The sequence below is a fragment of the Dysidea avara genome, chromosome 10 (assembly GCF_963678975.1).
Source record: "Dysidea avara chromosome 10, odDysAvar1.4, whole genome shotgun sequence".
In the NCBI taxonomy this organism is placed as follows: domain Eukaryota; kingdom Metazoa; phylum Porifera; class Demospongiae; order Dictyoceratida; family Dysideidae; genus Dysidea; species Dysidea avara.
In genome coordinates, this window is record NC_089281.1 from 4,282,441 (window position 1) to 4,306,038 (window position 23,598).

The 23,598-nt window shown below is 39.8% G+C and overlaps 2 protein-coding genes and 1 long non-coding RNA gene across 3 annotated transcripts in view; 1 reads left to right on the plus strand and 2 right to left on the minus strand.

Moving 5' to 3' along the window:
- Positions 1 to 23,598, plus strand: part of LOC136237220 (uncharacterized) — a 351,388-nt gene that overhangs the window by 259,471 nt on the left and 68,319 nt on the right. The gene's annotated exons all lie outside the window — the stretch shown is intronic.
- LOC136268937 (uncharacterized) lies at positions 8,601 to 9,600 on the minus strand. The gene is made up of 3 exons (XR_010707150.1): positions 9,133 to 9,600; positions 8,886 to 9,068; positions 8,601 to 8,831 (listed from the first exon to the last, which is right to left on the minus strand). It is a non-coding gene; the product is annotated as an uncharacterized lncRNA (long non-coding RNA).
- LOC136236462 (uncharacterized) lies at positions 18,797 to 22,487 on the minus strand. Its single transcript, XM_066026613.1, has 4 exons — positions 20,853 to 22,487; positions 20,311 to 20,498; positions 20,012 to 20,222; positions 18,797 to 19,166 (listed from the first exon to the last, which is right to left on the minus strand). The coding sequence occupies exons 1-4, from the start codon at positions 21,028 to 21,030 to the stop codon at positions 19,150 to 19,152; spliced, it is 594 nt and encodes a 197-aa protein (XP_065882685.1). The 5' UTR covers positions 21,031 to 22,487; the 3' UTR covers positions 18,797 to 19,149.

A 23,598-nucleotide genomic window follows, 5' to 3' on the forward strand; every position in this document is an offset into this window, starting at 1 on the left:
CTTTGCAGCTGAACTCTCTACAATGTAATTTCTTCTAGCTGATCTCTCTACAGGGAGATTTGTTTGTAGCTGAACTATCTACAAGGTAACTTCTTCTAGCTGATCTCTCTACAGGGTGATTTGTTTATAGCTGAATTCTGTACAGGTGATTTGTTTGCAGCTGAGCTCTTTACAAAATGGTTTCTTTGTAGCTGAACTCTCTACAAGGTAACTTCTTCTAACTGATCTTTCTACAGGTGATTTGTTTGTAGCTGAACTATCTACAAGGTAATTTCTTCTAGCTGATCTCTCTACAGGGTGATTTGTTTGTAGCTGAATTCTGTACAGGTGATTTGTTTGCAGCTGAGCTCTTCACAAAATGGTTTCTTTGTAGCTGAACTCACTACAAAGTAACTTCTTCTAACTGATCTTTCTACAGGGCAATTTGTTTCTGGCAGAATTTTATACAGGGTGATTTCTTTGCAGCTGAACTCTCTACATGGTGGTTTCTTTGTAGCTGAACTCTCTACAAGGTAATTTCTTTTAGCTGATCTCTCTACAGTGAGATTTGTTCATAGCTGAATTCTGTACAGGTGATTTGTTTGCAGCTGAGCTCTTTACAAAATGGTTTCTTTGTAGCTGAACTCTCTACAAGGTAACTTCTTCTAACTGGTCGTTCTACAGGGCAATTTGTTTGTGGCAGAATTTTATACAGGGTGATTTCTTTGCAGCTGAACTCTCTACATGGTGGTTTCTTTGTAGCTGAACTCTCTACAAGGTAATTTCTTCTAACTGATCTCTCTAAAGGGAGATTTGTTTGTAGCTGAACTATCTAGAAGGTAACTTCTTCTAGCTGATCTCTCTACAGGGTGATTTGTTTGTAGCTGAATTCTGTACAGGTGATTTGTTTGCAGCTGAGCTCTTTACAAAATGGTTTCTTTGTAGCTGAACTCTCTACAAGGTAACTTCTTCTAACTGATCTTTCTACAGGGCAATTTGTTTGTGGCAGAATTTTATACAGGGTGATTTCTTTGCAGCTGAACTCTCTACAGGGTGGTTTCTTTGTAGCTGAACTCTCTACAAGGTAACTTCTTCTAGCTGATCTCTCTACAGGGTGATTTGTTTGTAGCTGAACGATCTACAAGGTAACTTCTTCTAGCTGATCTCTCTACAGGGTGGTTTCTTTGTAGCTGACTCTCTACAAGGTAACTTCTTCTAGCTGATCTCTCTACAGGGTGATTTGTTTGTAGCTGAACGATCTACAAGGTAACTTCTTCTAGCTGATATCTCTACAGGGTGGTTTCTTTGTAGCTGAACTCTCTAAAAGGTAACTTCTTCTAACTGATCTTTCTACAGGGCAATTTGTTTGTGGCTGCATTTTCTACAGGGTGATTTCTTTGCAGCTGAACTCTCTACATGGTGGTTTCTTTGTAGCTGAACTCTCTACAAGTTAATTTCATTTAGCTGATCTCTCTACAGGGAGATCTGTTTGTAGCTGAACTATCTACAAGGTAACTTCTTCTAACTGATCTTTCTACAGGGCAATTTGTTTGTGGCAGAATTTTATACAGGGTGATTTCTTTGCAGCTGAACTCTCTACATGGTGGTTTCTTTGTAGCTGAACTCTCTACAAAGTAATTTCTTCTAGCTGATCTCTCTACAGGCTGATTTGTTTGTAGTTGAATTCTGTATAGGTGATTTGTTTGTAGCTGAGCTCTTTACAGAATGGTTTCTTTGTAGCTGAACTCTCTACAAGGTAAATTCTTCTAACTGATCTTTCTACAGGGCAATTTGTTCGTGGCTGCATTTTCTACAGGGTGATTTCTTTGCAGCTGAACTCTCTACATGGTGGTTTCTTTGTAGCTGAAATCTCTACAAGGTAGCTTCTTCTAGCTGATCTCTCTACAGGGTGATTTGTTTGTAGCTGAACAATCTACAAGGTAACTTCTTCTAGCTGATCTCTCTACAGGGTGATTTGTTTGTAGCTGAATTCTGTACAGGTGATTTGTTTGCAGCTGAGCTCTTTACAGAATGGTTTTGTAGCTGAACTCTCTAAAAGGTAACTTCTTCTAACTGATCTTTCTACAGGGCAATTTGTTTGTGGCTGAATTTTCTACAGGGTGATTTCTTTGCAGCTGAACTCTTACTTGGTGGTTTCTTTGTAGCTGAACTATGTACAAGGTAATTTCTTCTAGCTGACCTATCTACAGGGTGATTTGTTTGTAGCTGAATTCTGTACAGGTGATTTGTTTGCAGCTGAGCTCTAAACAGAATGGTTTGTTTGTAGCTGAACTCTCTACAAGGTAACTTTTCTAACTGATGTCTCTACAAGGTGACTAGTTTGTAGCTGAACTCTCTACATGGTGGTTTCTTTGTAACTGAACTTTCTACAAGGTGACTTCTTCTAGCTGATCTAACACAGGGTGATTTATTTGTAGCTGAACTCTCTACAAGGTACAACTTCTTCTAGCTGATCTCTCTACAGGGAGATTTGTTTGAAGCTGAACTCTCTAAATCATGGTTTCTTTGTAGCTGAACTCTCTACAAGTTAACTTCTTCTAGCTGATCTCTCTACAGGGTGATTTGCTTGTAGCTGAACTATCTACAAGATAACTTCTTCTAGCTGATCTCTCTACATGGTGATTTGTTTGTAGCTGAATTCTGTATAGGTGATTTGTTTGCAGCTGAGCTCTTTAAATAATGGTTTCTTTGTAGCTGAACTCTCTACAAGGTAACTTCTTCTAGCTGATGTCTTTACAGGGTCACTAGTTTGTAGCTGAATTCTCTACATGGTGGTTTCTTTGTAACTGAACTCTCTACAAGGTAACTTTTTCTAGCTCATCTTTCTACAGGGTGATTTATTTGTAGCTGAATTCTGTACAGGTGATTTGTTTGCAGCTGAGCTCTTTAAAGAATGGTTTCTTTGTAGCTGAACTCTCTACAAGGTAACTTCTTCTAGCTAATCTCTCTACAGGGAGATTTGAACTCTCTACATGATGGTTTCTTTGTAGCTGAACTCTCTGCAAGGTAACTTCTTCTATTGATCTCTCCACAGGGCGATTTGTTTGTAGCTGAACTCTCTACATGGTGGTTTCTTTGTAGCTGAATTCTACAAGGTGATTTTTTCTAGCTAAACTATCTCTTTCCATAGTTGCATGAACTCCCTACAAGGTAACTTCTTCTAGCTGATCTCTCTACAGGGTGACTTGTGTGTAGCTGATCTCTATACAGGTTTCTTATTTCTAGCTGATCTCTTTAATTCTCTTCAGGGTGACTGCTCTATTAGGATGACTGCTCTATTAGAGTATCCCGATCTCGCACTTGCTGCACCAAGTTGTATTTCGTGTTATAACTCTGTTGCTTTAAGTCTGATTCTTCTACACCATTGATGAGCCTATCTAAGATGATTACTCCATCTGTACAACGATTTTCAAAGCATTACACCAAGCGGTTTATCTGGTAGGCGTGGCAAGCAGTCGTTTTTTTTATTAGCTAATCTCGATCGCGTAATTGTTACACACTGTTGGTTTTTTCGTTGTATCTTCCTGTTTTTTTAGCTCGATTTCTTTCAATCCAAAAAAGGTTTGAGGTTCAATAGTTAACCTATTCACCCACCGATTTTCAGCTTCTTCCCATACGCGGTTTACCCTGTAGGCGTGACAACATATTGGTGTTATTTTTCGTGAATAATCGCTCATAATTCTTTGCCTGTTTATCGTATTCTAGCCAAAGTTGGTACCGAGATGCGCCTTTATATCCCCCTTCTGTGTGCCAAATTTCAAGGCAATCGCATATGGCGTTCGAGTTTTATAGCAGTTTTTGTAAGTGTGCGACAAGAAAAAGAAAAATAAGAAGAAAAAAACAAAGAAACTTAGCCAATTGTTGAAGTCGCATATCTCGGGAACGCTTGAAGCGATTTCGCTCAAATTTGGAATGTGGAGTGCTGCAGTTGGAGGGCATGTCCACAGCAAAAATCGTCTTGTTTCATCAAGGAAGCACAGAGCTACGGAGGTGCGAAAATTGCATTTTCTTTCTTCCTGTCAATATACTCACAGGTGTTACGCGCCGGCTTCTTGGGCCGCACGACACACTACCGTGTGTCTTGATATGAAAATATTTTTACACAAAAATTTTTTGCTCGAAAATAAAGCAAATTACAGTACATACTAACTATAGTCAGTTTACATTCTCCTAAGCCCTCCTCATTTGTTAATAACTCTTGTTACATTGGCCAGCTTCCCAAATATTTAATACTGTTTATCAAAAAGCACTTTCATACAGGCAAGAACAAGTGAGTTATGAGGCTTTAAAAATATCCCATACATTTAGTATAGACGATTCAGGATTCAAACTCGCAAACATGTTTACAACATGTGAACTGACTATAATAGAACATGAAGACATGCACTACAAGCAAATGTTACTGTGTATCTGTAACAATTTAATTTTTTGTACTATGTATAGTATCCACTATGATGAATGTAACTGATGGAAATATAACCGATGGAAATATAACTGATGGAAATATAACCGATGGTAATAGTGGTAAGTTCAAACAATGCCACATATACATATGTATAGAATATTCCAGATCTTAGTGGTGACGTTATTGGTGGAATTATATCTTCTGTACTGGTAGTTGTTTTGCTCCTTGTGTTGCTATCATTTTACATAGGGATCAGGTGTTACCAGAAAAACTACAAGAAAAGAAATCAGTAAGGAGTTCAAATGTTTTATTGATTATATGTACACATATTTCAGAACTTCCACAAGTTATAGCATGAGAAAGGAAACACCACTAGACAATATTAGTGATACTTCAATAATCTCAGAGAATGACTATAGTGATTGGCGTAGGGAAACTCCACTAGAAGAGTTGGACACAACAGCTACAGCAATAGGAAATGAAGAACTAAAATAAAGAATTACAAAGAATTAGTGAAACCATACCTCAAAATGTTAATGTCAGCATGTAGTACAGTGTTCATCATCAAACTAGTATTTCATTTCATATATTTTATTTTGGATTATTAATTCTGCTTTCAATAATTAAATTAGTTGTATGGTAGTCGATAGAAAATTCCATTAAATGGTTTATTTTAGAAATCTATTTAAAGTGTGTTAGGAGTTATTCTGAAGGCATTTTTGGGTTTGGTTATGCCTAACCAATACTGCCAAGCTGTCGTGAAGAAAAAGCAAGGCTGGCGGTAGCAGTTAAAGTCTATGTTTTTTATGTTTTTGCCAGGCACCCTCTTCTGGGAATAGTGCATGTCAAATATAGCTTTAATTGTGCCTTTATGATCAAAGTGAGTACAATAAGTTCTTTTACACATTAAGTTCAAATAAAGCTACACACAGGCAATAATATGTAATTGGGCCTGGGAATGCAGACACATAATGTCTCCTTTTTCAAGTTAAATGACTCATAACTTTTAATACAATACACAATCAAGCAATTGTTACTAGCAGTAGTAGTAGCTACCCCTTATAACATTCCATTTTGCTTTGCCAATCAATGTTACAAAATGCAAATGTTTCTGACATGTTGAAGCCAACTAGTTTGCAGGACCAACAACGTCATGTTCTCCGCCAGGCTGGCAGCAACTAGAAAAGAAGGGCGAAAAAATTGTTTTAGAAGAACTCTTTTCTCCTGCCGTTTTTCAGAGTGCATGGACTGTCCTTGTTTCTTTCACTGGCTGCCTCATCAACTGATTTGTCAGTGACATCTCGCATTACCTGGCAGCGCAGAGCTATTCACAACTATTGGTGAAACTGATAATGTGAGTGTGAAGCAGCTTGTGTTTTATTCTTGTGACACCACTGTGTGTAGTGTGTGTGTTCACTATTTAGAGATGTTCCTTGCCCTATAGAGATGTTACTGTTTTTATACGTTAATTCACCTATCAATGTATTACCTCACTATCCCGCCCTTGGGTATATATGGGGATTTCAAACAGCTGAATCAACTGACCCATGCGGCAACAGTTTTATGTCAATTCTTCCTGTAAATACATTGATAGGTGCATTAGAGATATTAAAATTTTCATCACCACTTTATTATGTGGTCATGATTTTGTGTGATGTTGTGTGATCACATGTATATTGGGTATGATGTTCTTATTTGTAGGTGGAAACTCAGATGTTGCAAGCAACTGGCCAGGAAATTTAACATCTAATGAGGTAACCTAACACTACAGAATACCAAGAAATGCTTATTGTATCAAAGTCATCTCATCTTCATGCAATCACTGAAAATAAGGACTCATTGTTCCAACTAGTCTCCATGCCAGACGGTTTGTGTGGGGGTGGCAAATAATCCTTCTAGTAACTGTTGCACACATTCTGTGACCACTGTTGGAATGTTGGCAGAGCCAACCAGATTGCCTTGCAGGCTCTATGATAAAATAAACACCAATTATTAAAACTCTTACTGTAATAAAGGACTGAAGTTTAACAATGCCATGGGCTTAGGATCTTTGTTCCCCTTGTAGAGTTCTTAAAATCATTGTTTAGTCTGGTTCGCTATGGATTTGTGAAGTAGTGGAATTGTTGAGAAAGACCTTCAGCAATGTTTCAAATACATCATGACATTAACAGTACAATTTTCGCCTCAGCCTGCTAACAGACGTGACTGGCACGATTATCCTTGGAAAAACATAATAGTGTTATGAAATCTAATTACATGTCCACTGTTAAAAATAGGGTGTAATCCAATCACCTTTGGGGGAGTTCTAACTGCTGTTTAAATTAAACTCCTTTGAAGGGAGTTGTAGTACTCCCCAGGGGTGCTCTAGGAGCAACTAAAAGGTGTTACAAGGGCATTGCAACACTCCCTAAGGGTGTTCTAGGAATAGCTATAAAGGTGTTCTAATGCTCTCCATGGTGGCATTTTGTTGAAAAGAAATGTAGGCTTGCTATAGCATTCCAGTAACCTTCATGTTGATTTCAATTTATACTCAATGACTACCAACAACAAAGCACATTAGCAGTACGCAATAATATATTTGCAACACCTTATACTTACCACATAGTTGTTTCCAAGTCACTCTTATAGAAGTTAGCAAACTGTACTTATAACCTAATTTCAATAGAAGCATCCAATTGTGGGTTTCAATATACCTAGGTGTAGGCAAACACCCTTACAGTGGCTTAGCTATTATTGGGGAGTAAAATGACATTTGTGGTGTTCAACAACACCCCAAGTGCTACAATACTCCCCTAGGGTGTTGTAAATACCATGGGTGTACATGAACACCTTTACGATGGGTGTACCTGTAACACCTCGTTTTAACAGTGTGTCAGTGTATTCATGGAAAGTGTACAACAGTGACCAGATGGTTTATTTCCTTCCCCCACACAAACTGTCTGGCACATGAGACTAGTTAGGTACCTATATACAAATGTTGCATTTTTTTAAATGACCATGCATATTCATTTTTTGCTATTCAGACAAAATAATTGTTAAATCTGCAATAATGAGTAAATATGTGGGAGCTGATGAAAACAGAAAAGAAACTCACTAGTTTCTAATAACTATGTTACATACTGTGCAAGAATTGTGTATGATCGTAGTTCACAGATGTGGTTATACTGTTAACCATTTAATTGAGTGACTGACAGGCTACTTGCTGGCTAATGTAGAACATAGTTCTACGTATATGACTCAACCATACAGTTAGTCAGTTACAGTGAACCTAGACAACCTCATCTGTCCAGGTTCCAAATCAATAGCAGTGGTAGTTTATTACCCTCTTAACTAAGGTACATCTTTATTATTACAAAGGACAAAAATTACCAATCTTTAAGAGCTTTCTTATCTGTTGGAACCACTATGTAACGAAACACTACGTATGTACACTGTTAAAAAAAGGTTCTTTATTAACCCCTTGGGGTGTTTTATCTACAATTGTTGTCAGGCTCCCCTTAAGGGTGTACCAGTACACCCTTAAAGGAGTTTCGGTAACACTCACCAATGGTGTTCCAATAAACTTTAAGTAGGTATACACAACACCCCTAGGTGTTTCAATAAACTCTTTAGCAGTGTTCAGTAAACCCTTAGCAGTGTTCAGTAGTCTTACAATTTTATTAGGGTGATATTAAAAGTACAAGCATTGAAAGTTGCTATACATAATATATAAACTTCATTTTATAAGAGTTTACTGTTCTATACACATCTTCTCCAGATTGGAATAACAGTCTCCAGTTGCGACAGCTACTCATCTTTGAGATTAAACACATAGTGCTGGAATGGAACTAGTGATGGAAGACTCGGCTACCCTCATCTTCAGGATTGCGTCCAGTAATAACCAGAAATGGTTCTGAATGACAATTTGAAACTGCACAGAGTCTACATCGACATCACGTCACTGCAAATAAAAGAATAAAAATATATAACATATAACAAGCATGACAATAGGTACATATTTCAAGGAACTATAGTCTTGGCCGTATACTGCACAATACAAAATTTTGAGTTTACTCGAGAAGGAATTTGGTGGATAATAATTATATTGGCGAATAGTTGTCAAATTGCATTTTTTGGTGAATCAAAATCATTTTGCCAAATTTGCCAAAATTTTCTCCCACCATACAGTAGTACTGGTGATTTTGGATGCCAAGAAACTACTGATATTGACAGCCTGTCTAGAGTTGTGAATTTATATGCTAATAAGTAATTAATGCTTTCATGCAGTGAAATTATTAGACGTTTTAAATGTCAACCAAATATAACTTTGTGAATGTACACTACAGGTAAACATACCTCAAAATTCTTAAGTAAACCACTATTCCTTGCAAACCGTCTTGGATGTAACATATGACAAATCAGCTTCCAAGTACACAATCAGTAACATCTGAGAAAAATAAGACCTTGTTACATACATTCAGTATTCTTAATTGTTACTTACCATCTGGGTGGACAAAAATCATTAGCCACATTCACCAAGAAGTCCCAATAGCTTCTTAAAGTATGGCCTGGTCTTACACTAAACTGTTGACATCAATTTTGTTCTCCACATAGGCCAGTTGATAAAAATGAAGTCCTTTATATTGTTGTCAATTAGAACAGTTGCTTTAAACTTGTTTTGTATCTATATACCAAAAGAAAACATAATTTTCAAACTATAACAAATTATTATGATACACTTCACTTACCCAAGTACTTGACTGCAAAGAGGAGAATTTTGATCAACGACCTCTGCCAAAAGTGGACATTCAGTCGCTATTAAAGCCAAGCATTCAGTAGCCATCAGAAATTTCCAATCCATTGTCGTTGGGCTCCACACTCAAGTTTTTTAGTTGGTTCATTACTGATAATTTTGTTTGCTACACCCTCCTCTGAATTCTTAATCTCTAAAATAAACCAGTATATCAAGGTTTTACACTTACCAACATACTGACACAAGTCCACTGTCCATTGTCATCCAGGACCTAGCTGGGTGCTTTTGAACCAGCTTCTGGCACACCACATTGTAAGCCTCTGACTTTGGATGTGAAAATGATGAATGTGCTTGGAATCTGAGCTATCTCCTGTTTGCCCTGCCAGTTGTCAAACCAGTGGAAATGGCCTCTAACATTGTCAGAGAATGTATCAAGTTCTACTGAAGATACCAGTCTCATTACGCTGTTTATTATTTATTTATTTATTTAAATGATATTTAATCAGGGAAAATAGCGTCAGCCAAAGAAGGCTGTTTTTCAGCTATGCCCTGAGAGCACAACAAAAAAAAAATACAATACAATATAAGTACATACATACACAACAAAACAGAATTACATTGTACAAAATAATGTTTTAAAACCATTCACAGTTTTAGCACTGTATAGTGCTTTAGGTAATCTGTTCCATATGGCCGTACCCCTGTACGCCAAAGACTGTTTTCCATAATTAGTTCTAACACTTGGAACAAATAATCGGTGTAAATTTCTACCAGAGCGACCAGTAACATCCACAGCATATGAAAAAATCCCATGTAAATAAGGAGGGGAAATCTTGTTGAGAATTTTAAAACCTGTACAGCTGTGTGAAAAGTACGCCTTTCAGTTAAAGATGATCGGAAGTTAAAGTTATCAGAGGAATGGAAAGATGATGTAAACTTAGAATGGAGTCTTTCCAAACGACGAGTACTAGAATTTGATGGTAACCACACAGTATCACAATAATCCAACACCGGTAAAATATAAGCTTGATATAGCAACTGCAGAACTCTAGAGGAAGCCGGCCTAACCCGATTCATAGCAAAAAGTTTCCTTCTAACTCTACCAAGAACATAATCCACATGAACCTGCCAAGTGAGATGCCGATCAAAATATACACCCAAATACTTAGTAGAACAAACTTGCTTCAAGATAGCTCAGAAGTGAACACTTCTAATCGTCGCCAGTTCTTTCTTCACAGCTACTTCTTAACTGTAAATAGATCATGTATTATTCACATCAAAGTTGCCGGGCCGTTACTTACCTTTTTCCACTCTGGGCGCCAAGCACTGACAGCCGCTGCAGCCGAGTACAAGTAGTCTTCCACATTCCCGCCGTCGATGCTGTTAAATTTTGGTACATTTCTTTACTATCAAAAGCTGCTCGCACGTTATCGTCTCAACTGCTTCTGTCGGTGGCCATATTACTGATATTGTACACCTGGTCTCGCACATGGTACACGCTATATAGTGCGCACTGCCGTTCAAAAGCTGAGCGTTCAATGGAACACAATTGGATCGTCAAATCATCACTTATTTCTTGGTTATTTTGACGTTCTGGAAGGTATGCGTGTATATAAATGCCAACACACGGGCCTAGGTTTTCAGGGAGTGTAGCTCAGTATCCGCTCAGAGTATCCGCTTGAATTGTCCATTGGCCTTGTCACAGTCAACTTTCATTAGTGAACATGTGTTGACATCCATTAGTTCTTGTAATTTTAAAGGTCAAAAATTCTTGATAGCTAAGCTTGATGTATAAATCGGACTCACAAACTGGCATTTTGAATCACATTGCAGTGTATGATGATGACCACAAGGCTACCCACCGGCATCACAAAGGAAAATTGCCTTCCATTTTGAACATGATATGGAGTCTCTTAATGATATTATTACATGACCAGCTGACGATTGGAGTGATTGAAAAGATGTTGGATTATGAAGTAGCATTTAATGTGTAGCCTTGTATTGACACTGACCTTACCATGCTTACATAATGGATTGCAATCCTATGGTTGACAAATTAGTACAGCACACAGAATTGTTTACTTTATTGACTGTGCACGCACATTCATGCTTCTCATATCTGTGACCTCTGCTTTTTGCACAGTGTACAATTTATATTTTAGATGTCTGTAATTGTACGGAATTGAATTATTATTATTAATGCACACTAAAATCAAATATACAGAATGTACAAACACTATTAGTACTTGTAAAAGCAACTACTGACATGCGCAATCTAGCAAGTTACAGTACGTTGATGGATTGAGTATGGATATAGTATTGTTGATCTGTCCGTCTACATGCTGAGCCAGTGTAACATTGTTTAAGCTTCACTGTTGCACTTAACTAAATCAGCAACACTGCATGAGCTTACAATCCTATAGCATCACTGTATGGTGTGTAGACTCATTCCTACATAAAAGAAATTCATTTCAAATGAATCAAATGTATTAGTATAGGCTGTACAATAACACCTTTAATACACCCCAAAGGTGCTTCACTACACCTATTACAATCCAATAACATTATAGGTGTAATATAACACCCCTGGGTGTATATGTACACTTTTAAAGGTGTAGGTGTTCCATAAACACCTTTGTCAGGGTGTAACTGAACACCTCTGTTTTAACAGTGTAATGAACAGTTTGAGACCAACTGATGAAATCTTACTGAGAGGTCCTTTAAATTGTATTCTATAGGAACCACAGAAATGTTGAGTGGAGGGTACTTTAAGAGAGGTTCTACAGTACTTAAGTTGGATAATCCATTCAATGCTGCTTTAAATTCAGATGTAAGAGTTACATAGTGCAAGTCAGGGTTGTTGATCAACAGGAAAAATTGTCTGCAAAAGAAAATGAATGAGTAGCTACAGGTACCAAAACACACATAGTCAATGATCGATAAGTGGGTGTGGCTTCATGATAGTCTACAGGCTCCCATAAGCTGGCATAGCACTTGTTTTTGACACCGTGCAGACTTTTGTTGCCTACAACAACACAATCCCAATAAGTGGACATGATCATAAATGCCCATAGAGAATGTTGTGAGTGTGGCTGCATGTATCACTTAAGACACCAAAACACATTCTCAAATGGTGCATGAGTACGGCTCCACATTAAGTCTCTTGAAATGCAACCCAAATTACCTGACACTAACACACTATATAGCACTTCAAGTTCACACATGTATATAGAAGTACAGTAGATGTACTCTATATAAAATGACGAGGATGCATTGATTTTTATTGCTGAAATTTTAAGGTGGCACTGTGTAACAGACCTATTAAATTATTTGTTTTTGTATTATAAACACCTTTTGTATAAGCTATTTACATAGTTAAGTATTAATTGGTCCTTGTACTTTTGTGTCAGTCTTGTTGTGAATGATATATGAGTGGTAGCTTGAATAGTGCTCGTAACCTGCTTTGTTACATTGGCGTAGTCGGCAGGATCAGCCGGGGCCACGCCAAAAGACTAGTGCCTAGACTGACCCGCGACGTTTCATCTGAACCCGAAGTGAAAAGGCTGTGGTACCGTGGCATATCAACTCCTTACGTTGAACGGTACCCCGGAAGGTCGAGTCTCGTACTGTAGTGGCCTGTTGTTTGTTACAGTTCACGGCAAGGCCGAGTGATGAACCACCAGACTGATCAGGTGTCGGACGATCAGGACAGCACTCAGCCGATGGGAAGGCCAGTCATCCTTCCTGAGGTGTTTAGCGGGGAAGAGGACTTCTGCGAGTGGAACCAGCACTTTGAAAGTGTGGCAGTTGTCAACAGGTGGGACGACATTACAAAATTGCAATGGTTGCACGTGCGAGTAACCGGAAAGGCACGTGTGGCGCTAAGCAGAGCTAAGAGTGAGCCTTACAAACAGGCCAGAGAAGCCCTTCAGGAGCGTTTCGAGCCCAGTAGTAAAACAGAACTTTACAAGAATGAACTGCATGCGGCATAGTACGAAATGAGGAACTGAAAGTTGGGGTGTTTTCGCGGACAGACTCGGTGTTTTAATAGACAAGGCATATCCAGAGCTTCAAGAGGAAGCCAGAGAATACATAGCACTGAGTCGCTACTTTGATCAACTGGAAGATCCCAGAATAGCTCTCAGTGTGAGACAACGCCGCCCGAAGACCATGTCAGAAGCCGTCTCGAGTACCATAGAGCTTGAGTCCTACGTGCTCGGAGCAGCGGCCATGCAAGCCGAGCATCAAGGGCCACAGGAATGTACACTTACCTCCACACAGACTAATCTGGAAGCAATGTTAAATACGTTAATGGAAAAGCTCAAGAAACTGGAAGATGAGATAAATGAGAGACAAGTAACAACTAAAATGAGGAAACAGTACCACCAGCAAAGACAGAAGAGGAGGAAACATCGAGCAATAATTTGTTACAAGTGTGAGCAGCCAGGACATTATGCTAGTGGATGTGCTAATATCCCACCTACATGTGGAGAAGTGTCCTTACCCATGAACCAGGTATGTAACAGTAATTGTGCCTCACCTGATAATGACATGTGCACAATTGCTATAAATAGTGTATCAAATTATACTGTGTGTGCACGTGTATTCAGTAATGAGGTATCATTCCTGGTAGACACTGGGGCAGCTGTATCGCTTGTATCTAGTGAGGTATGGGAATGCATTAAGCCACCCACTGCCCCAAGAATGAATCCAGTTGGCTTGCACCTGGTTGGTGTTGATGGTGCACCTTTGCAGATTCAAGGATCGGTAACTATCGAGCTAGAAATCTCAGGGAAAACATTTAAACAAGAACTAATTGTTGTTAATTCCCTAACATCAGAAGGAATCCTTGGATTGAATTTCTTGGAGGCTAATGATTGTGTCTTAGACCTGGCACGAGGGGAACTTTGTTCTAGTGGGACCCAAATATCTCTGAATGCAAAGCAGCTACCAGAGAATAGCACAAGGCATGTAGAGGTTGTCATACCAGAAACACTGACCATCGCTGACACCAGTGAAATTGAGGTATGGGAACGATGCCCCTGAACTGTGAAGGAACTTGGATGGTGGAGGACAAGCCAGTTAAGAAACAACTTGTTCTCATAGCAAGAGCCATTGTGGTACCTCAAAATGGGCTTGTACCACTCCGGATAATTAACCTAGACTACCGTATAGAGGGAAACTTTGGCGGCGTTAAACTTTGGCGAAATGCCACCAGAAATCCATTTGGCGAAATAAACTTTGGCGAATTCACAGATCACACACGCTGGATTTTGATCGCGTTGAATTTCCGTATACGGGATCCATATTATGCACGAGTGCAACCCGTCGCGCATTAATAATAACCATAATCATAATATTTTAAAATACCTGTAAATCGCCAAGTGACCTGGACTAATATAGCCAAACATACATTAACATTTTGTTGTATTAACGATTTTCATACGACAGTATAATAACATGGTGGTCGCGTGCTGCACTGAAGGATCGTGCACTGCTTTACTGGTACCGCACGTACGAGTTTCCGTAAAACATTATTTTGTTCTAATTGTTTCAATCGGCTTGTCGTTAACGATCTTGAAGGTGTTCATGATGTCTGTCTTCAGATTTTCTATTGATTCGAAGATTCGTGTATACCATGTTTATCAGACTATATGGAGCAATCCATATATCGGGGAAGAACTGAACTGTAAACGTGAGCCAGGAAATTCACACGATCCCCATGCGGTGGCCATGACGAAAGTAATTTCTGGAGTCTCAACTGTTGTAGGACATGTCCCTATTGACATATCCCCAATATGTTCAATATTTATTAGACGAGTTGGATCAATAATTAGCCGCGTAAATGGCAGCCACCGTCATTCCTCAGATTTGGAACAAGGTGGTCTCGAGATTCCATGTAAATTAGATTTTTCTATTGAAAGTGAAAAGGAAGCAAAAAAGACAAGAAAGCGTCTCGAAGCAACCTTATCCATTGTTGTTGCAATGGATACACTTTCAATTAGGGATACCATTGACCCTGCTACTGAAGATCAAGCTGTTGAGATCCAAGACAAATTTATTACTGACAACCAAGTTGTAGAGGTCCAAGACAGAGCTACTGAGGATCAAATTGTAGTCCACAGCAGAGCTGAGTTAACACCTGTGGTAGATTTATCCTTGGATTTGTCAGGTCAAGCCACTGAGCATGATGTGTCTCCACAAAAGAAAAGATTGAAGCTTATAGACTCAGAACATATTATAATGGGAGAAGAATTAACTGACACAGAGATCAATTTGGCACAGCAATTATTGAAAAAACAGTTTCCCAATCTGAATGGGTTTACATCTACACTGCTTCAAGACAAAAAGCGTGCACTAACGGAGAAAACAGTCAGAGATAAGGTGCAGATAATCTTCTGTAAAGGTAGACATCATTGGGTTGTTGCCTCAACTAAAAATTGCACCATTGGCCACGTAAAAGTGTATGATTCCTTGTTTACCTACCCTGATAAGGAAATGGAAAGAGTCATCGTGAATTTATTCCAGTGGAATTCTACAGAAGTAGTTGTGAAGTTTGCCCGTTGTCAAAAGCAAAAGGGAGGTGCTGATTGTGGCCTATTTGCTATTGCGTTTGCTACTGCCATAGCATTTGGGAAACAGCCAGGCAAAATAAAGTTTGTTCAAGAAGAGCTAAGGAGCCATTTAGTCACCTGCCTAAATAAAGGAGAAATGTCTTTATTCCCTTGCAAATGAAGGGAACAAAACTAGACACTCTATCCCATAAGATAATATATACGAACTCTTTGCATCATATATGTATCAATCACATATTTTCATTGATTTGTAAATAATACAATAATAATATAACCAATTAATAAAATATTGTTCAAAGGCAGTCAAAAATCCCAGCTTCCTTAAATCCATTCCGCACCATATCAGAGTTTTTCTTGATATGGCTATGGAATGCTACCATCCATTCTGCACCCAAAGGCTTCATAGTGCTGAGCCTCAAATCAACACCTTCACTCTGGTTTCCTTCATCTAACTGTGAGCAAACTTGTTTCGCGTACCAGCTTTCAAATTGCTTACGAAGGAAATCTTTTGCTGGCTTATTAATACTGAGGTCTAGTGGCTGTAACCGGTCAGTGCAGTTTGCAGGAATTAGGGCTACATTGATATTGTGGCTATCCAGTAGTGTTAAAATGGTTGTGCTTTGAAGTTATCAAAAATTAAAAGTGCACCCTGTTCATCAGGAAGCTTCAGATCTTCTTTAATTTCCCTGATGTATGGAAAAATGACCATCTCCATATATTCCTTCATTGTTTCTTCATTCGACCAGTGATTGGCCGAATAAGTAATGTTCCACGTTGAGGGAAAACTGTAAGTTGGAAGGCATCGTGTTGTCTTTCCTTCGTATACAAGCTGAAGTGGCAGGAAGTCACCTGAAAGGGATGCACCAAAAACTGCTGTTATCTGTCTCTTGTCATCTATCCCCATCATTTCTACCCTCTTTGCTCCCTCCTTCTCCATTGTCCAAGATGGTGTGGGGACATAATTGATTGCTGTCTGATCGAAATTTATGACCAACTGTGGTGGAATTTTGTCCATGCTTACAATATTTGTAATATACATCAAAAATATTCTTTTCAATTCTTCAAAATGCTCCACATCAATTTTTGCCTTGCTACATGCTCTCCTTTTGACATAGCCCATTCTCTTCAGTAAGGATTTTGCCCATTCTTCAGTCAACTTGATCCCACCATTTTCACGCAGAATATTAGCATCTTTATTCGTAATAATTCCCTCAGCAGCAGCAATCACTACACTACTACTCACTGCTGTTCCACAACTAAGCAATTCTTTGATATACTCTTGTACCTGGCCATCTAATTCGTCCCGCAACAATAAAGGCCTGCCACTTTTCATACGAGGCAACTCGTGAACTACACAATCAGGATTGTCGGTTGTATCTTGGGCACTGGAAGCCTGAGCTTTTTTAACTTCATCAAGTTTCTTCTTGACTGCTTCCTTATAAAGGTTTTTAAACCTTCTTACACTGGTTTCTGTTAGTGGAAGGCGTGGATACTTGTTCGCGTAATACCGAAGTGACGCGGTAACTCCATGTGCAGCTGCTCGTTTGCCAATCTCACATCGTTGGGTTGATGTTAACATCAAATATCCATTTGGTCTTGGTTTACCACTGTAATTGCTGGCCGTTGCGCTCGAAATACCTAGTTTAAGGACTCCATCATTTGCCATTCTTATCGCTGAAGACGGAACGCTCTTACTCAAAGTCCCATTAGGATCCGGTAAATTGTGGCCGATATCTTCCGATGACTTCGACGTCGATATCTGAGTTGATGTCACTTTCGATCCAGGCTTGAGTTTGTAGTACTTGAGAATAGACATCTTACGTGCGCAACGTGGCTCTGCACGTGAGGAAAATTTTCTTTGTTGCTGAGTAATTGGCGAATTTAAACTTTGGCGAATTTTTGCAATTCGCCAATTTCGCCAAAGTTTACCCCCGCCAAAGTTTCCCTCTATACGGTATAAGCCAACTACCATTTACAAGGGGACCAAAGTGGCAAGTGCAGAGGCTATCAGTAATATAGAGGAGATATTATCAGTAGGCAAAACTAATGATTCTGCTTGTACCGACCAGGAATGGAAGAAAGTGATGAATGATGTACTCAGCACAATGCCAGATAGTTTTTCAGACCACCAGCTCACTCAGTTTAGTGCTCTGCTTACTTCTTATGCACACATATTTGCTTATAAGTCTGGTGACCTTGGCCGAACAAATCTGTTGAATCATCGGATTGAAACCAATGGAAACTCTATCCGTCAAGCAGTAAGGAGAGTTCCTCTACCCCAAAGAGATGAAATTAGGAGACTTTTAACCGAAATGCAAGAAAAAACATCATTGCCCCATTAAAAAGCCCTTGGGTATCCCCTATTGTACTTGTACCAAAGAAGGATGGTTCTCTTCGCTTTTGCGTAGATTACTGCAAGGTGAATGAAATAACTCACAAGGATGCTTATCCCATACCCAGGATTGATGACACTCTGGATACCCTGGCAGGAGCAATGTGCTTTTCCACATTAGACTTGAAGAATGGGTACTGGCAGGTGGAAGTTGACCCCACAGCACAGAGAAAAGACAGCATTTTGCACACATGAGGGCCTGTTCCAGTTTAATGTTATGCCGTTTGGACTATGCAACGCTCCTGCAACTGTCATCCTATCATGAGCCTCTATCAGTGACACCAAATACTTAAATTCCTTCACTACCTCTATGCTACCACCACTTAAATCCTATGCAACTACAGCCTCAGTTGTAATATGGACACCAGCCACAAGCAACTTCTCTAAAAGAGCAGATCAGTGCAGCATAATCAGCAAACAAGCAATCAGATATGGTAAATGATAAGGGTCTTCTGGTACGCTCCCCAGCAAGTTTCCCACTTATCTTGTACAGCACCTCAACTCCTACAGCATTACAGCGACTTACAGTAACCAACACCGAATAACCAAGTCAAAATACAAGATGAACAAAGTTGGGGCAATGGTGCAGCCCTGATGCAATCGATATCTTACTTGAAATGGTGGTGCTTCCTCTGCTCCTACTGCCCCAGTGGCAACCTTCCCTTAATGAAAAGAACACACCAAATCTACCATACAATCAGGTACACCGTATTTCTGCAAAGTAGACCAAAGTGCCTGTCTTGGCACAGAGTCATAAGCCTTAAGAAGATCAATAAACAAGATGAAAATTTGGCTATGATGTTCAATGGTCTTTTCTACCAGTTGTCGCACACAAAAAACCATGTCCACACAGCCCCTACCAGCCCTGAAACTACACTGAGAGTTAGCAACAGAGTCTTCTACCACAGACTGAAGTCAGTCATTGAGTACTCTCTCTCTATCACACACACACACACACTACACTACACTACACGACACTACACTACACTACACTACACACTTGCTTGCTTGCTCTTTTGCTGCCATTGAACGGATGTGTGTACTGCTAGGCCTCCTTTACTTCTGAACCAGGTCACACATATATTGCATAGACATTATACACACACACACACACACACACACACACACACACACACACACACTATATGCACAAAAGCAAAAATCAAAGTCTAGCTGCCATCAGGGCGGTCACACCAACCCAGCTGAGCTGGACTGACTGTGCATTAGGCAGGCACTAGGAGCCATGGTAGAAGTTCCTCTTGGGGAAGGGCCAATACCCCGCAAGAGAGCTGTACCAAGCTCATGGATTACATATGGTGTGGCAGTCTCACGTGGCTAGACCGCATTTTATTCTTTTCCCCACCCACACACAAAAGAAGAAAAAAAGCGGTCTGGCCATGTGAGACTAATGGTGTGGGCACCCAAGGTCCCACCTGAACCCCATCCATTAGTGAGATGTGGACAGTGGTAGACTCTTGCTTCCTCAGTTCATACCAGGTACCCATTGATGTTACAGCTGGGTGGGCTGCTTCACCAGTTGATACCAGTTCACCAGGTCCCCATTTATCAGCTGGGTAGACTGGAGCAATGTGAATAAAGTTTCATGCTCAGGGAAACAACAACAGCAAATTGGCCTAACCAGGTATTGAACCTGCAACCTTTCAAATAACAGGCTGGAGCTCTGACCACTTAGCTGTGCTGCCTCACACTACACACACCTACACACTATACACACACACAAAGATGATGTACGTAGATGTCTACTGTAGATCATACAGTATACTGTGGAGGCTGTATGCTAAAAATACTGTGTCATGGTGTATTACTATTTACTCTCTTGGTATCCCGGCTTTCAGTTTCATTGTGCAGGTAAACATTGTTATCATTATGAGATAAATTTCACCTACCAATATCGATCAAGTTTCCCGTATTTGGGCAAGGATACTGTGTTGGTGGAATAAATGTAAAGTAGTGTTCATTCCAATATTCTCTGTCATGGAGGGGGTGATCATTATGAACATGACAATCACAAAGTGGACACAGGTATGTCATATTTGAGTAGCCACACTGATGGCACCGCACTATTGCTGTATCAGTATCACCGCACATTGAACATTTCTGCAATTAAATCAACAAAATCAATTAGGTTTATGCTATATTAGAACTATCATATTCTAATTTAGCACAAAATACAGAATGCACATACTGCTTCAGGTGGTAATGCCATTGATGCCACCACTTCTTCAAAGAGTTTGGCTCTATGGCTCTCCCAGCTTTGTTCTAGTTGTTCCCTCCTTTCAGCCCAACTCTTCATTACACTGGCAGGCTCAGCAGTGCATGAAATAGCATTGAGGCTTTCCCTTAACTCGTCTACCATTGCTTGAAGTTCATTGTCTGCAATTATATAAAGCAAGGGTAAAGTACAGGTATGCATATGTTTGACCATGCACAGTAGCTACAGAATTACAGCGGGATATAGCATCAGACCAAGGTGGTGCAATTCTGACAATCACATACAGTGGAATTCAAACATCTTTGTTATTACAAGGCCTGTGTGGCTTTATGACAATAGGGGTATCAGATACACATCTGTATACCACAATACACTGTACATAATGCATATTATTTTAAAAGCTAGTGGACTTAGTAGTCTGTGACTTACCTTGCACCTACGTAGACATACAGTACATCTTCTTATAAAGTAAGCAAACTATGGTCTACAAAAATGCATTATTTGGCAGCACCAACCTTGACAGTGGTCTCTATTGTTATCGCAAATACCTTCAACTCCATAATCACTTTCTTGTGCATCATAACAAATATCTACATAGAAATAACAAAGTGTACAATCAAACAGTGGAATAGCTGAGGTCCCAACATTGCTGGAGTCAAAAGTTTTGCAACAATTTAATAACCATGTTGACATTGAACCACTAAGGTTCCAGGATCAATGCCCAGTCAGGGCAGTTTGGGGGATGATTTAGTAAGAAACTTAAACTCATAATGCTCCAGACTGTCCAGTTATATAATAGGAATCTGGTGAACTGGTTTTACGTAACTGTCAAAGCAAGTGCCTATTACTATCAAAGTCTTACTAATGGACAGGGTTCATGTGGGACTTTGGGGCCTACACCATCATCCATGAGCATGCCGACACGGTACTAGCCCTCCCCCAGGAGGATCTTCTAGCGCAGCTCTTAGTGCCTGCCTAGTGCACAGGCAGCCCAGTTTAGCTGGGCCAGCGTAACCGTTCTTTATGGCAGGTAGAGACTTTTGCTTTTGACTTTGAAGCAGTAATTAATACAGCATTGTTCCTGAAAAAATCAGCTAAAAAAATAAAAAGTGGAATTTTTTCAAAGAGAACATTTCACCCAACCAAATTGTTAGTGATCAGTTAAGATATCAAGAGTACACAGGTACAGTTAGGTTCCGCCACATATCCTCTATCGGACTGCATACTTTTATGGCTTCCACATAGGAAGTGTGTGTTGAAAACTTCGATTGGCCATAAATAATCTGTTGAAAATTTGGATGACAAAATTCTGAAACATTTTTAGCAGGTCGAGGAAGACTACAAACGTGCCAAGTTTCAATTCCATTTTGAGTTATTAAAGGAATCAGCTCTACATGGACATACTATAGTGAAAGGTGTGTGTGTGTGTGTGTGTTCGTGTGTGTTCATGTGTGCATTGGGAACCTGATAGCCTAGGCCCAGCTGTAAAATTGACGGGTGGCTACTTGGTGACTACTGGAGAATCAAATGCCCAAATTCACCTTCCACATCCTGTGCCCATGTTACTGATGTAATGCAAAGGCTATCCCAACTAACTTTAATCTCCTATAGCAACTTTAAATTTACGGATTTAGGGGTGAATCAAAGGGCTCCCTTTTTATTTGCTGGTTGAGCTGTAACACCTGGCAAATTTAATGTATAACAATGATGTGAACAAGTGGCCTGATTAGTTATGCAGTATCACGGACTCACCCTGACTGGCTTGTCCACTAGTTCTAACTCTTTTGCGTGGAATAGGCTTCGTAATTTGTTGCCCACTTCCATCGTAGTGATGATGTATAAATTGATTGCTGCTGGAAGGCCTTAGAGCTCTCCTATGTCTGGCTCTTCATCTGTTCTTGGATGTTAAAAGCTTCAGTTCTTTTTTAGTTGCGATTCCACCTCGACTAAATCATCCCAACCAGCCATTGTGGACTCGATTGTGGGATAGAGCCTCCTCGAGAATCGAAAGCAGCGCTATACCGCTACTCAATTTACTGACAACTAATGTGTCGTATTCTAATACCGTACACTAACACGCCGCTCATATGGACATATGATCCTTACTAAGACACCATGTACGTTTGGACTATTTGTCCATATACTTAAGATAATAGGTTGCCGTGGAATAATGGTAACCCATTAGTGTATGTGTGTATAGTTTTGTTTTAGTTTGTATCTGTTTGCGCTGTACGTATGTGTTTTAGCACTGGTAAGGAAGAACAGCTCATGCTGATTACCAAGAGGATAATAATAAATCAATCAACAACAACAGCAAAAAAGAAAAGAAAAGCTCTCATATGCAAAGAGGCGCTCACTGCCAGACTACATAGCTACACCTACCTAGAAACTGAACGATGCATGGATGGCGAAGTGTACTCCAAATTTGACATTCACGTAGAAAATCTTCCGTGATCTTGCTGTGTTCGCCTCCTTGTACATATATTGCAGCAGAATTTCGTGAACCTCCTTTTGCAGCACAAACTGTTCCCTCGTAATCAACCTCAAAAACTCTCCCGTAAGTACCCCTGCCGATTTCCTCTACTGTAGGGCATACTCCATGCAGAGCAAGCTCAGGCCAGTTAGTTCCAGCAGTAGTTCTACTAGCCATCTCCTTAATACATAAATTAAAAGATACGTTACTGGGGCGTGGCTGCAGTGTATAGGGGCTCGCGTAATACAGTTCACACGTGATCTCAATGTCGTCTCTCACCCTGCTGGTCATGATGTGCAGGTGTCTAATGCAGACCCGAACAGGACGTTGAACAAGCTGAGGGGATCAGATCGCAGTATGGATTGAAAGATGGAAAAGGAGGTTGTGGATTTTGTGCTACCATGAGGACACTACCCGGTAGCTAGCTAGCTAATCTATAACTAGTTCAGTGTAGCTACGTTAAATAAGCTTTATTGTACTTAGTTCGGGAGGATCAAAGTGCCGCCGCGTGCTGTATTTTCCATATTGTACCAATTATCTGCATAACTGTACTGCAGCTAATTCAGTACAGTTATGCGGATAATTGGGCTAATGCAGCTAACACTTGGGCAAACACAGTACAATTATGCAGAACAGTTATGTAAGGAATGTTACGAAAACAACCCCACTCAGACAGCATGATTGATCACGTGCATGACATTGTAAACTAGATTGCTCATATCCTATCACTGATGTAGGTACCTTACCATGCATCCTTGGTCTGGAAATGTATTCTCTTGTTAAAGACA

Coding starts and splice junctions, on each gene's coding strand:
- LOC136236462 (XM_066026613.1), bottom strand. CDS start 21,030: ATGTCAACATGGTTATTAAATTGTTGCAAAACTTTTGACTCCAGCAAT. Junction 20,499..20,852: donor CAATAGAGACCACTGTCAAG/GTTGGTGCTGCC, acceptor ATATAATTGCAG/ACAATGAACTTCAAGCAATG. Junction 20,223..20,310: donor TGGCATTACCACCTGAAGCA/GTATGTGCATTC, acceptor ATTTAATTGCAG/AAATGTTCAATGTGCGGTGA.